The sequence below is a fragment of the Bactrocera neohumeralis genome, chromosome 6 (genome assembly GCF_024586455.1).
Source record: "Bactrocera neohumeralis isolate Rockhampton chromosome 6, APGP_CSIRO_Bneo_wtdbg2-racon-allhic-juicebox.fasta_v2, whole genome shotgun sequence".
Lineage (NCBI taxonomy): Eukaryota > Metazoa > Arthropoda > Insecta > Diptera > Tephritidae > Bactrocera > Bactrocera neohumeralis.
In genome coordinates this window covers 9,409,251-9,424,139 of record NC_065923.1, presented here as the reverse complement: position 1 = coordinate 9,424,139, position 14,889 = coordinate 9,409,251, and the positions used below count along the sequence as shown (strand labels likewise).

The 14,889-nt window shown below is 42.3% G+C and overlaps 2 protein-coding genes across 11 annotated transcripts in view; one reads left to right on the top strand and one right to left on the bottom strand.

Moving 5' to 3' along the window:
* LOC126763114 (uncharacterized) overlaps window positions 1–14,889 on the top strand; it is an 81,112-nt gene that overhangs the window by 19,849 nt on the left and 46,374 nt on the right. The window lies entirely within an intron of this gene.
* LOC126763116 (long-chain fatty acid transport protein 4-like) lies at window positions 5,863–10,240 on the bottom strand. 4 transcript variants are annotated; one of them, XM_050480352.1, is made up of 5 exons: window positions 9,732–10,240; window positions 8,086–8,474; window positions 7,397–8,017; window positions 7,116–7,317; window positions 5,863–7,056 (listed from the first exon to the last, which is right to left on the bottom strand). In XM_050480352.1, exons 1-5 carry the CDS (start codon window positions 9,801–9,803, stop codon window positions 6,115–6,117), a joined length of 2,226 nt encoding a protein of 741 aa, XP_050336309.1. In that variant the 5' UTR covers window positions 9,804–10,240; the 3' UTR covers window positions 5,863–6,114. The 4 variants fall into 4 exon arrangements, with proteins under 4 accessions (XP_050336309.1, XP_050336310.1, XP_050336311.1 ...); XM_050480353.1 differs by having other exon boundaries at window positions 8,086–8,471; XM_050480354.1 differs by having other exon boundaries at window positions 8,086–8,471; window positions 9,738–10,240.

The window sequence follows — 14,889 nt, the reverse complement described above, 5'->3', positions numbered from 1 at the left end:
CAGGCAAAGCAAAGCAATTGAGGAGACACTGCAGCAGAGTAGTAGGGTAGTTAGGACGCTTTGCCTATAGAAGGAAGCACTCCTAAGTCATTGCGGTTGCCATATGAATGGGCTAGCGACTGCGGATATCCGCAAGTAATTTTCACACTTACGTATGCGTATGTGTGTAAGTATGTTAGTGTGATCGTAATTGTGGCTGCCGAATCAAAAGTTTCACCGGAAGCGATGGCGTTGGCACTCAGCAAAACCAGAGCAGGCCTCGGCGGCAACCGAAGTGGCTGCGTCGGTCCCAGCAGATAAGTAGCAGCAGTTGTGTGTGCAGTAAGTGGACAACAGGCACCGCCCCACACCCCGGTGCAAACCGAAGTCAAACTCAAAACAACACACGAAACTGCTTAGACATGCACATGTTTGTGTTGCCGAGTGTGTCGGTGAGTGTGTGTGCGTTCACACATACATATTTAAAAGTTAATGTGTTTGCATGAACATAGCAGAGCAATGTGACAATCATGAGTGTTGGCACTATTTGTGCAAGTGTTTTAGCCCCTTGGCGAAAAGTTTGTGTCAACGATTAAAAGTAAAGTAAAGTTGGCGTAAACGAGCATATGCCAGCCGAAACTGTCAGGAGCGCACACACACACACACACAAGCGCAAGTGCTTAGGAACGCCTGAGCGGACTGAGTCAGTGACAAAATTATGAAAAACTTTGCAAGTGTCAACCACTGCAGAGATAACTAAGCAACGGCTCTCCACATGGGGAGAACGGTCTGCCAACGAAAAAGTAACGCTAAAATCGGAAAAATAAGATACACGAGAAAATGCTCGTAGTCAGCGAAATACATACAGCGGCTGAAGTCACAGACTCGTGAAATGCGAGCTGGCGCCACACTCCACGCATTACATTAACTGTCACTTATTTGTAATTCAAACGTCGCGTCCGAAATGCGCAGAGATAAACAATTGAATTAGTGAAGCTCATAAAAGTCATAACAGATCATATAAATAATACACAATATGATTTCACTGCAATCACTTTAATTGGAGCAGGTCATTTGATAATTTGGCGATTGCGTGGACCTCAGGGGAGGCAATGGCAAGCAAGTCGGTACACGCACAATTTAGTATGGCTCGGCCTTCGCAGCCTGCTTAAGTCTTAATTTTCCTAAAACCATATACTTCTTTCTGCTTTGGTAACTGCCTAAATCCCGATCACAGCATTGGCGGGAATATGAAAATTTTTTCTAAAATAATGAATTCCTTTCTCCTTTGCCTAAGCTCTGACCGTAACTTAGCTAGAACTAGAGAAATTTTCCTCAAAATCATGAAGTCATTTCTTTAAATTATACAAATTCGAAAACCCCTGCAAAATGCAGTTAAGGAAATCACCATGTGCCAGTTAAGCTAACTTCAGGCCTCTCTCCTCATCCTCACCCTCATGGTCATGCTTATTGTCAAGCTGCTTAATTGCCGAAATTACCACATTCAATTAAAAATAAAAAGGCAAAAGCCATGGACATAATTTCCTTAGTTGCTTTTGTACAGTTGTCTTGACGCTGTCGCATTAGCATACAAATCTTGCAAAGACGCTCCCTAATGGCTCTTTTGTGCCACAAAAATCGAGTTACCAGCGCACGCCACTGTCAAGTCTCACTTTTAGCACAAAACTACAAAAACTAAGGGCTGCCATGAAGAAACATGAAAAAATACTCTCACACACACACACACACTGAAAGCGGGCGCTGAATACATTAAAGAGGTGGTGAAGGATATAAAAATATGTATGTATGTATGTACATATAAATAAAGTAATGGGAAATAAATGCAAACAACTGTAGTTTCGACAAACTTCATTGTAATTATTTCTTATTTTCCCTTGGCCTTCGCTCAAATTCGCCTGCGAGTTCTTTTTGCGAATATTCGTAGTTTTCAAAGATTTGTCTCAAGATAAGCTTATGCACCACTTCGCAGTAGACGCGGCTACCGCGCAAAGATAAAATCGGAACAAAAGCGAAAAATATAGGCGAAAGACGAACTTTCTTCGATAGCGTTTTCCTTGCCTCACAGCCTTGTTCGCGCACCCTTCGGTTCCGCCTGCTGTTTGCCTGAGACAGCATTTCTGTGTGCAAATGAAGTGAAATGGTTACAAGTGCCGCGGAATTTGTTTTCTGCCTCTGCATTTTGTTGAATTTCGATTTCACAGTAGTCAAAGTTCGTTTTTTTGTTTTTTTTTTGACAATTGGAAACTGCAGCGTTAACTGTTCTACTAACTTTTGATGCTCGAACTGAGATTGCCAAATAAAGTGAAACATTTGCCGAGCATTGGCGGCCAAACGAGCGAATTTCGTAAAAATCTACTAACAACTTGCGCTAATTGACATAAAGTATCAAGCCATCAGATCCACGCAAAAAAAACAAATACAAAAAGTTTAGATGCAAATTTAAGAGCAGCAAAACGCTAGTTTACAGTTAAAATTTAAATGAGAGCGACTACAGGGTTTGACCGGAAAATAATAGAAAATACCGGGACTGTATTTCGGAGCGTGCGCGCTTAGAACGAGCGGCTGGTCAGTTGTCTCCGAGCTCCTGAAGAGTCAGGACAAACATTTTCGCACGACGTGTTTCTGTGAGTGGTGCAAGCCGAAAATGCAGCGTTCATTAGAGCAGAGGTACGCGATTAAATTCTGTGTGAAACTCGGCAAATCTAAGACAGAGACGTTTGATATGATCAAGCAGGCTTACCCAGATGTTTCTTAGCAAAAAGTGGTGTGTTTCGGTGGAACCAGGCCTTTTTGGAGGCCCAGGAAGAGGTCGCTGATGAAGATGGGAAGAATGGGCAAATCCAAAACGGAAACGATGCCCGTTGTCTTTTTGACATCAAAGGCATCGTCCACCATGAAGTTTTTCCTCAACGCCAAGTTTTACGTGGAAGTCTTCAAGAGACTGTAACGAAGGGTAGGAAGGGTCAGTTGGGTCCGACATTGGATTAGAAGTTGTGACCTCTCGGACTTTTTTTGTTTTCTTGCCTGACAAGGCCGATGAAAGGCAAGCATTTTGAGATGACAGAGGGGATCCAAACAGCATGCAACTCGGCTGTTAAGGCTATTCCGGAGAATGCCTTCTGTGACGCCTTCAGTGATTGGAAAACACGCTGGCAGCGGTACATCGACGCAGAAGGAGCCTATTTCGAAAGTTTTTAAAGAATTGTAACGATTGGTTCAATATATTTTTTTAAATCGACTCAGTCGTATGACTTACCGGACAAACCCTGTATGTTACAGAAATTTTCATGAAGTGGGTGAAGACGATGACCATTTGCCGATTTCTCGGTACTTTTCGTAGAAAATTTTTAGACTAGGCTATTTTCGGAATTTGATAACCGTTACTTGACATTGATTGCTAAGACTTAAAAATATTTACTTTACATATTACTTGACACTGGTTGCCACAGAGCAACATTTACATATAACCCCACAACCGTTTTTAGGTTATGACAACCTTCGGCGACGTGGTTGAGGAAAAAGCCACTTAAATAACGAACAAAAATTACGCTAAATGAATGAGAGGAGAGGAGGCAAGTGCAAAAATGAAGCAAAAGTGCAATAAAATTATAAAGGAAATTAAGGGAGAGATATAAAATAGAAATGCAAGTTGCACTCTATGAAATGCTAAGTAGTCTCGTAAAATGAAACGAAATGTCGAACAAAGCAACTAATATAGCCGAGTGAACAAAAGAAAGGTTGGCGCTGCACCGCCCCTCATCCATGTAGGATAAAATAAAGAAGGAAGAGAAAGTTTTCTAATGTATGAAAATAAAGAGCAAAGAGCGAAAAAGAAACGAGACGCTGCAACGCTGCGGAAGTTCCAATTACATTTGAAAGCGACACATAACTTCCGATGACTTCCAATTGCCGCAGCAGTAGAGTAGAGAGCACACACTCTTTGCGTGCTGCTTCTTGCTGTCATAGCAGCAACAACAATGCATAATTGTGATAGCGGTCTGCAAATGATTCTATTTCTGAGCTTTTTTTCATTTAACCGCGACAACGTTGACGAAATGCTTGACATTACGAGCATCGCTGGCGCCCGACCCCCGCCCGCTGTGCCCGGCAACAGCGCGTTGGCAAGGGCGGGTCGTCGTGTCGCATGCGAACGACAATGATGAAGTGGCGAAATGATAAAATGAATGGAAGCAAGGCAGGCAACTGGCAAGAATAGAATTTACGCAACCTTCAGCAATGATGGAGTATGATATAAAATCACTTTTTTCAAGTCTCAACAAAGTTAATGTCACATTGGAACAAATTTCGAAATGGCATGCCTGGCAAAAAGTGAAAAAGTTATAAAAATTAGCATAGCATAAAAGTGTGGTGTGGAAAGTGCAACCGCGGAGCTCGCACCTCGTTACGGCAATTTGTGTTTGGTCAGCATGAAATGTCTGAGAACTCCTCATGCTCCACTGGAGTTATGTTGCCCCAACGGCATATAAAATAACATGTATACAGGGTTTGGGGAAGTAATAGGACTTAGTCATTCTCCGGAATAGCCTTGAGAGCCGAGGTGCATGCTGCTTGGATGCTCTTTCATCGGCCTTTTCAGGCAAGGAAACACAAAAAAATCAGAAGAGGCCACATCTGGGCTGTAGGGTGGCTGCGGAAGCGTTGGGATGCCGGCCTTGGTTAAGTAGCTGTTCAAAAGGAAGGCGGTGTGAGCCGGTCCGTTGTCATGGTGCAACTTCCAATCGGTTGCGATGTCTTGTCGGACCCGATTGATCCTTCGTTTGAGTCTCTTGAGGGCTTCCACGTAAAACTTGGCGTTGACGGTTTGTCCAGGAGGAGCAAATTCATGGTGGACGATGGATTTGATATCAAAAAAGTTCATCGTTTTCACTTTGCATTTGTTCATTCTTACGGTCTTCATCAGCGACCTCTCCCCGGCCCTCCAAAAAGGCCTGGTGTCACTGAAACACAGCACTTCTTGCTAAAGCAACATTTGGATAAGTCTGCTTGATCAAATCAAACGTCTCTGTCTCAGATTTACCGAGTTTCACACAGAATTTAATCGCGTACCTCAAGTCTGACGAAGGCTGCATTTTCGGCTTGCACCACTCACAGAAACACGTCGCACGAAAATGTTTGTCCTGACCTTCCAGGAGCTCAGAGACAACTGACCAGCCGAATCCAGTCGGTACGCGCACGCTCCAAAGTACAGACGCTTCAGAAGAAACTCAGTCCTATTGCGTTCCGGACAAACCCTGTAGGAACCTGTCTCTACGAGTATACCCTGATACACTGTTTACGAGCGCTCATGTTGATTGCCCTAAGTGATTGTGGACCATATTAAATTTGTATCCATCCTCGTTTATCTTCCTTCTGCTTCTTGCTGAATGCTTTTAGGTTTTAATAGCTAGTCTTCCCCTTCCCTTCGTGCGATTATATGAATAATGTTGAAAGCCTTTAATTTAATGGCCTTTATTTATACCTTGAAATAATAATGGCACACAAATGGCGCTTTTATTCGTGTCCCGATGAATGTTGTGACCCAGTTGCAAAGTGCGTCGCAGTTAAGTGAAATAGTTTCCTTGTTGTGTTCTTTTTTCTGGTGCAAAGTCAAACTGCACTCGTATTATTACAATGAAGCGCCATTCATATTGCAGGTGAGCTAACTGCTCGCATTGCTTCGAGCCATTATTTAATTAGATTGAAAATAAATTAGAAGAGGAAGTCAACGGAATCCGTTTCGCCTGCGTTTGCGGTTAATTATTGCAAGCCCAGCCGGTAGACGCAGCCCTTCACATCTCCTCAAACTGATCTGTACTTACGTACACAGGTACATATATACTTTACGGAAGAACTTTGACTCAATTGACTAAGAGTCTGATGGTTTATTAAATTTTGACTCGAAAATGGTAAGCGATTTGATATCTAATTCGTTTTCAGCCCTTCTTACTTAGACTCACTATGCAAAATCAGTGTAACTTAAATTACTCACATGCATAGTAGCGATTACAGTTACACAAAACTGCCTTTAGTTTATATTTCTAGGAATACTCATATTCTATAATTCATAACACTGTCTACAACTAAATTAAGTTTACGAAATTAAATTTAAGTAAATTAAAACCGAATTTCACCGTTATTTATTCTATCGAATATATCACGTGTTAATGTCTCATATCTGCCGGCAGGTGTTCTGTAGTAAAGCTCATCCTGTATGACATTCGGATTGTAGCCTTCTTTCTGCAGGTCCACCTTACGCAATTTGTATGTACCGGTGAGGTCAATGTTAGTTAGGAATCTCAAAAACTGCGGTCTGGCATAGACTGGCAGTGCTTCCGACATATCCCGCGCGAAGCGTTCGAGATCCACTTCTCGCTGTGGGTCATAAATCGCCGCCATACCAGCGCGTCCTTCCGTATGCGGTATCATCACGCCATATACGACTGTGTCCTTGTAATCGGCCATGTTACTGACCTGAGCTTCTACCTCGCTTGTGGACACGTTCTCGCCCTTCCAGCGAAACGTATCGCCGGTGCGGTCCACAAAGAAGAGGTAACCGCGTTCGTCAGATGTCAAGAGATCGCCTGATAGGAATGCCATGTCACCTTTCTTAAACACGTCACGAGCTATTTTCTTCGTAGACGCACTTTCATCGGCATAGCCCAGAAATTCCCTGGACGGATTGCCCTTGATTATTTTGCCAATGAATACGCCGGACTCGTTAGGGCCACAGCGTTTACACAAACCATCGGCACCACGTATGGGCTCACCAGTGTCGGGATCCGCTTTTATTATGGATATTGGATAGATTTGTGGCAGAATCCGCGAAACAAATCCAATGGCGCCAACAGTGTTGTCGTTGTTCATAATATTGGCATTTCCCTCTGTGGCTCCGTAGAATTCACCCACTTTTGGTATGTTGAAACGTTCAACAAAGCGCGACCAAATTTGCGGACGCATCCCATTACCGAAAATCATACGAATTTTGTGCGCACGATCATATTCCGTTGGGGGCGTGGCTAATATGTAACGTGCCATTTCGCCGATATATTGAGCTACCTGGAGACATATAAATTAAGTTATAGGAGATGGTATCTTATTTATTTGATTTGGCTTACGGTGCAGTTGTAGCGCACACAGTCACTGAAATATGCCGAAGCTGAGAACTTTTTCCGAATAGCGACGGTCGAGCCGAAGAGTAGCGCTTGACCCATGCTCATAACTCCACCGGCTGTGTGGTATAGCGGCAGGGGGGTGTAGTATACATCTTTGCTTCTGAAGTTCAAGGCGTAGTGAATGCCCGCCGCTATAAATAGGTACCTGCAAATATTAGTTGAGATGTGAGACATTCGTAAGCCATCGTCATAAACTCATAGACATATTGGATAGTTTAACATACCGGGAATGGGAGATTACCGCAGCCTTAGGTAGACCAGTGGTGCCGGATGTGTAAATATACATTAGTTTGTCGTGATGATTTGGGTGTTGAATGGTGCTCGGTTGCGATGTGACATGTGTGGATGAGTTCATCAAGGTGGCCAAATCTTCTGCTGAGTTTCGGACTGCCTTATTAATTTCATTATTCAATTGATATAATTTTGCTGAAACTTCAGACGCAACGCTCTCCACAGTCTCCGCAAAGTCTTCGCCATAAATTAGAGCTAAGCATTTTGCCACGGTAATACTGTGCACTAGTGAGCGCTCCTTGAGGTTGGTGTTAATAAGTGCCGTTATAATGCCAAGCTTCGAAAGGCCCAACCATATGCCGACGAACTCGACGCGGTTCTCCAGCATAAGTGCAATCACATCGCCCTTTTTGTAGCCGTGACTGTGGAATATGTCTGCAATGCGATTGGCAAACTGATCCAGTTGCCGAAATGTCCAAGACTGCGTCTCACTAATGATTGCAGTTTTATCTGGGTACTTTGACACGTTCATTTGAAATATATCACTTATAGAAACGTTACTGCGCTCATATCGCTTTATGAGCAAGAGTAGCTTTATGTAGGCCCATAATGCGCTAATGAGACGCGAAAGCAAGAGTAGAAATTTCATTAGAAATGAAAGCTTAGAGAATTAATTACTCACGTAATATCCCGCTGAGAAGTTACGGCCGCTATATAGAACCAACGCCAGCCCAATGTCACTAGCAATAAAACAATTATAGCGACAACCAATGCTGGTAGACCGCTTTTCCATCCAAAGAAACTCCACAGCAACGCGACGACTATAACTGCGGTACTCGCTGTGAGGACCACCAAAAGTAGTTTAGACTTAGTTGTGGTTTCGTCAGCTAAAAGCTGCTGATTTGAAGAGCCTGGACCTGTGCCATTTTGGATGCCATTCGAGCTACGCTGCTTGGGGTCGTCTCCATCCACGTCAATAGTAGTATGCGTCGTCCTTGGCGCTTTTTCACTGCTCTCTGCGTTGCGCTGTTCATCTTTTTCGAGCGGCAATTTAACCCCGACACTTGCCTGCTGATAAGAGGTAAGATAAGAAATCGTTACACATTGTCGCTGTTGCATATATTATTCGTATTACAGCTGCCTCAATCATATAAAATGTGGTAAATATTACTCTCTTAATATATATTATTTGAAATCATTATACAAATCACTTCTAATTTATTTAATTATGGGGTTCGACACCGCTGCCTCTGAAGTAGCAGAGTACTGCTCCAGCAAACCTGCACTGCGACATGCTCACTAATACATGTAAAAATATTTATTTAGTCTGCCCTTTCGCGTCTAAGTCGTCATTCTAAAATGAATTATTTTGCATTACAAGTTGCTGGTACTTTTCCTACACTGCGAATAATCAAGGCCCCAAGTCGGCCAATTAGTTTACAAACTAGTATTGAAAACAGCGAATAGTGCGCCGCTCAGCACCGATTAAAATAGCTGTAGACCTCTGCGATAGTGATCTCGTATGCACGATAAGTGCGTTTCAACCAGTTTCTTTGTTAATTGAGAACCACTTAAATGCAATATGTTATTGATCCCATAGCCAAAGCGCCGCTTTGCTGACTTTTTGTACCCTGAACTCGATTTAGTCACTCAACTGGTTACTGAAACACAGCAAAAGACGCAAAACAAACAAAAAAAGCAACAACAAACGACAAACACCTTCAGTTCACTCGCAGCTCCAAAGTGCCATAACTCAGAAGCAAAAATAGTGCAGAAGGTGCTCACATACACACACACACATGCGCCGCCAGTAGTGCTGTTGCACATAAGAAAGACATAACTCAGCTTAAGTGGCTGCGCTAACAGTTTGTTTATTTGCTTTTGCTGTGTTTTGAAAGTAGAGATTTCAAACAAAAATGTCTGCGAGTTGCAGTGGAGGCCAGCGTGTGTGGCTGGCTTTGTGGTTACTTCTTTGGTATGTCTTTTAAGCGGGCCACTCGGCAGATGCGTGTCTTTGTAGTTGTTGCAGTGCTTGATGGATTTGTACACCTTGCATGGCAGATTGCACATGCTTTATTTAAGCAAGCTAGGTCTGGGTATACGTCTACATAAAATTGAGCGTGAAAATGTGAATATGTTTTCGGACAGACTTAGTCGAAATTGCTGTAAGTACTCTGAGCTGAAGTGTGTCAGCAAAATCGCGTATATTCTCCACAAATATGTTTTTGCATGTGTGTATGATATATACTTTGCTATTTTAAACGCTTTCCCGCTCGCTTTTGAACAACTCTACTTTATTTGCTTCAGTTCCATTTAACTTGGCCTTACACTTGCATCGATCTTATTATTCTGCTCATCAACGGCGTTGACCTCGCCTGACCCCTCCATGGCAGCACTCATGACGCCGGTTGTTGGACACTGCTGGGCACGTTCCTCCGCACACAAAACTATCGCTATTCCACTTTAGATTCACTTATTAACACGCTTTCACGATTTACAGTTAATTGATTGCGTGTACTTATTAAATAACAAGCGTCTTCGAATGGAAGCGCATCTTTCGAGTTCAAATAGAAATTCACGACTTCGAAAACTCAATTTCATTCATGTAGCCACAGGTGGTACGGGCACTACACTGGCGTTAACTCTACTGTAGCAGTGCTGCGCGGATGCTGTACTGAGTCGCGGCTATGCGCACATTTGTGTTGACGGCCCGCTTTGCACGATTTCACTTTTAGCTGTGTCACAGACCGCGCGCCGTTTGCGGTCGGGCAAAGTGTAATCTTACACAATATTCACTACTGTCCACAGCCGCGTTCGCCGATGCATTGACTCCAGCCGATCTACGGCTGAGCCACTGCTGCGATTCGCAATTTCAAAAACAAACCCACACACACACACACCTCCAGTGCTTCAGTGCCTGCTAAACTGCTGCACACAGCTCAGCAAAACTCGTTGCTTTTGACTCACCTGGCCGGCGCGGCGACTATTCCGCAACATAAAATCATAAGTTACTTACTCCATACACATTTACAGTATGCACTTACCAGCGAGCTCCATTATATTCTTATGATAGGGTGATCGCTATCGCCTCTACCTCAGAAACCAGTTTTTTAGAATAAGAAACTGTTGTGATGCATTCTTAAATGCTAATGCTGAAGCTTCCAATGAGCTACTGCGCTATAATGCGTCTTTATTTAAGAAATAATTAGAGTCTAGTCGACCACAAGTTCAACTGATGTCATGTTACTCTCTCAGTGTCGTTCGATGAGTAATACAAGAACTATTTTTACTACTTTAGGCCTTGCCATAATCGCGATTTAAGCCCATTTCTTTGTAGTAGACACAATGACGGTTAATGGCTTCTATAGTCTGACTATAAACTATATGACTGATAAACTATACTATATTTGAAATTAAACTGAAAAACTTATAAGAAAGCCCTTGCCCACCCTAATATTCGCATATAAGCATTCACGCGACTTCTCAAAAATTTGGAGTCGGTAAATTTTAGCCAGCGATAATTTAGTAAACGTTAACGATCAGAAGTTGAGCAGAAATTTAATTGAAAGTTGTTTTTACAACACAATTACGTCGCGCATATAATTTTTTTATGAAGAAATCGCCAAAGCAAAAACGACTAGCGCAGCAGTCTAACTTTACACTTTTTTGCACACTTCTGTACACGATGATCGCCAATGAGCTAATTATCATTATCTGCTTCTCTCTTTCCACGTTCGTAAGCGCAGCCCATAGAGAAACCAAAAACAATAACACGCGAGTAGCACCGGCAAGCTTCGCACACGCGAACTACCACATATTTATCCAACATATGGCACATACATACATGAACATGAGGCTAGCGCCAAACTGGTGGGTTTTCGATTGAATGCGGACCATAACTGGTTTACGTTCTCTATGCATTCTGCAGCGAATCTATTTCTGTTTCGTCAATCAAAAAGTGATGAAATGGGGATGTGAATTAAAAGCTTCAACACTCGAAAGGTGTCTGGAACCGAAATAAGAACCGATGAAAAGCCGATCGTTCAATTCAAATTTCTTACAGTTGTATAGACCTATGCAGGGAGTGGCAATCAACAAAAGTATTGACCTCGCAAATAGATATTTGCCATTATGTTAGGCTTATCTTCTTCCTTATGCAACAGAGTGGTGGTCTTCTTCTTCATCTGCTTCCCCCAGCGGGTACTGCGTCGAATACTTTCAGAGATGGAGTGTTTTATTCCATACGGACGACATGACCTAGGCAGCCTAGCCGTTTTCTTTTAATTCACTGAAGTATGTCAATGTCGTCGTATAATCTTACACCTCATCGTTCCATCGACTGCGGTATTCGCAGTTGCCAATACGCAAAGGTCCATAAATCATCCGCAGAACCTTTGTCTCGAAAACTCGTAATGCCGACTCATCAGATGTTTTAATCGCCTGTGCCTTTCTACCAAATAACAGGACCGGGAATAATGAATGACTTGAAGAGTTTGGTCTTTGTTCGTCGAGAGAGGACTTTACTTCTCAAAGTCAGACATCGCGGCATAAAGGCAGCTCCTTTTCGTGCTGTAGAAAGCAGCTTTGAAATCGACGAAGAGGTGGTGTGTGTCGATTTTCCTTTCACGGGTCTTTTCCAAGATATGGCGCATGTTGAATATCTGGTCAGTTTTAGATTTTCCAGGCCTACAGCCACACTGATAAGGTTCAATCAGTTAGTTGACGGTGGGCATTAATTTTTCACACAATACGCTCGATAGAACCTTATATGCGATGTTTAGGAGACTTATGCCACGGCAGTTGGCGCAGATTGTGGGGTCTCTCTTTTTGTGAATTGGGCAGAGCACAATTAAATTCCAATCGTCGAACATGCTTTCGTCCGACCATATTTTATAAAAAGCATGATGCATGCTCCTTTTCAGTTCTTCGCGCCGTATTAGAATAGCTCAGCCGGCAATAAATCGGCGCTCGCCTCTTTGTTGTTCTTCAGACGGATAGTTGCTATTCGAACTTCTTCATGGTCGGGCAATGGAACGTCCGTTGATTATGGAATCGCGTTCAGCATCTGCTGGTGTTATGCTTTCACTGCCATTCAGCAGTCTGGAGAATTGTTCCCTCCATAATTTCAGTGTGCTCTGGGCATCAGTCACTTGATCACCTTTGAGGTTTCTAGAAGAGGGTGATCCGGTTTTGAAACCTTACGCATCTTTTGATAGAATTTTCGAGCATTACCCCTGTCGGCAAGCTTGCAAAGCTCTTCAAATTCATACATTTCGGCCTGTCTCTTTGTTTGTTTGTCTATCTATCCCATCCCACGGCTGTGGATTGTAACGTTGCATGGTACGACACGGCAATTTTCATTGTACCAGTTGTTGTTTTGCCTTTCCCGAAAACCAATGGTTTCGTTTGCAGCTGTGCGTAAAAAGCTTGAAATCCTGTCCCACAGTTATACTTAGTAGGACATTTATAGTATGTTAATGCGATATTTTAATACCGTGGTGCCTTCTCCATAACATTTAGTATGCTTGAGTTCATCGCGTTGCAACTCTGAAGCATTCGCTTCATTGTGGTTCACAGGTATCGCTACCAAAATGAGATAAATCCATAGATCTTTCATGAAATACTTTTCTCTGACTATATTTTATCTTTATCTTTCCCTCGCATAAAACGTCTCTCACAATCTACAGGTATTCTTTAAAACATTTTTTGGTAAAGAGTATCTTCTTCTTCTCAGATGTACATATATATAGTACGTATATGCCAACCTCCGTATGTAGTACCTAACAAAACACGACGTATTCAAGCGTGGAACTTGGACCATAATCATAAATCTCAATGTCTTGTGTGCAAGCGAGTGTAACCTTTTAGCAATTTTCTGTGTAATTAGCATTTAAACGACTCACATTTCAATTTAGTTGATCGTGAGATGAATCAGACGTGCATTAACTGTACAATCAAGCATTAAGTAATGGAAGTGCCTGTAAAAGTTATCGCTGTCGGGGATCAGTAAGTTCATTTTGGATATAAAAATTTCGACTCATATTCACAAAAACCGAATAATGTCTGCTTATGATAAAACAAGAAGAAAAAAGATCTAAAAATACATAAAAAATATACATTTGTATGAATATAGAATTCCAAAAACAAATTACTGTTCGGCTCATACAGACACAAAAAAGTAGCTACCTCATCAAGAAACATAAAAATATATACATAATTAAAATGAGGCAAATGAAAGTAAAGGGAATGGCTCCAAAAAGAAAAGCACTTTTCTGGGATCCTTTCAGTTCACTTTTAATCGATTTTCCAGTTTTCCACGAATTGCAAAACACACGCTCGTGTACTGAGCTCACCTACAACAAATTGCCATTATTGTTGTTGCTAGATAAGTACAACCGAAACTCAGCCAATCATGCAACATTACCGTTAGCAAATTACCTTATTACGATAAACAAAAAATAATAATAAGACTCGGTGCCCATAATGCATGGCTGTCTTCATTTATGCATGAGCATGTAATACATACATACATACACAAAAAGCACCGTTGATGGCTAGCAACTAAAATTCGCCGATTTTCCTTGCGCATTACCCACATACTTTAACATAACATAGCATACCTCAGCAAAGGTGAGTTGAGCATGCTTTTGGCCTAACTCCGATGTGGAGACGAACTCATTCGAAATAAGCGCACAAATACGAAGGTGGATTAATAAGACGTCGAAGGCAGCAGCGAGACAACACATAAGCGGAACAAAAAACATCGTAAATTGGGTGCAGGATTATGAGATTCTTGCGGCGCCATTAGCGGCAGTTGGCCTCAGCATGAAGCTTTCGACTGGGGCGCACTCGTATGAGAAATCTCGGCTGGTGCGCATACATATGTGTTTCTGAATCCGCCACCCTACGGCGCTCCAGGGAGTGGTTGCGTCGCCGGCAAGTGAATTATAAATTAGAATAAACACAGCGCCGTAGATGTCATTGAGTGCGGTTTGGCGCAATAAATTTCTAAGAATCGTCGTGGAATGCTTGCGCAGCTGAGCATTTCATTTCCACGGGCTAATTTAATTTTTACCTTAGCAGCGTAATTACACCACCAAAGGAGAAAATTGAATGCCAATTTTCGAACGATTGACTGGCATTGAAAGCAATGGCATTCAGGCTTTCCTTGTAGAAATTGAGCGGGATATTGGAGCAAAACTTGCATTCGTTGCTTTGCGCTAAAAGTTGGAAAATAACTACTTAGCGTAAATTGTTGGAAATCTCTATGAAATTATTGATTTTTTTTTTTTGGTTTGCGCGGGTTTCATATTCAATTGATCTTTAAAAAGCTTTCGCCGAGCCATCGAACGTTCCATTGATTAATTCAGACCCCCCTTGTCACAATATTCTTCAGAATGTCGATCAAAGGCTCAATCCCTTTGACAACATAACCCTTTCTTGGTCACTATCGGCATTCGAAGTATTCGAGATGCTTCACCCTTTT

What these genes read in the sequence shown, in the direction of transcription:
- LOC126763116 (XM_050480352.1), bottom strand. Translation starts at nt 9,803, where the DNA reads ATGAGTGCTGCCATGGAGGGGTCAGGCGAGGTCAACGCCGTTGATGAG. An exon ending in ACTTCTCAGCGGGATATTAC is followed by an intron (nt 8,018 to 8,085) that starts GTGAGTAATTAA and finishes GCGTCTCATTAG; the next exon opens with CGCATTATGGGCCTACATAA. An exon ending in GCGGTAATCTCCCATTCCCG is followed by an intron (nt 7,318 to 7,396) that starts GTATGTTAAACT and finishes TAATATTTGCAG; the next exon opens with GTACCTATTTATAGCGGCGG.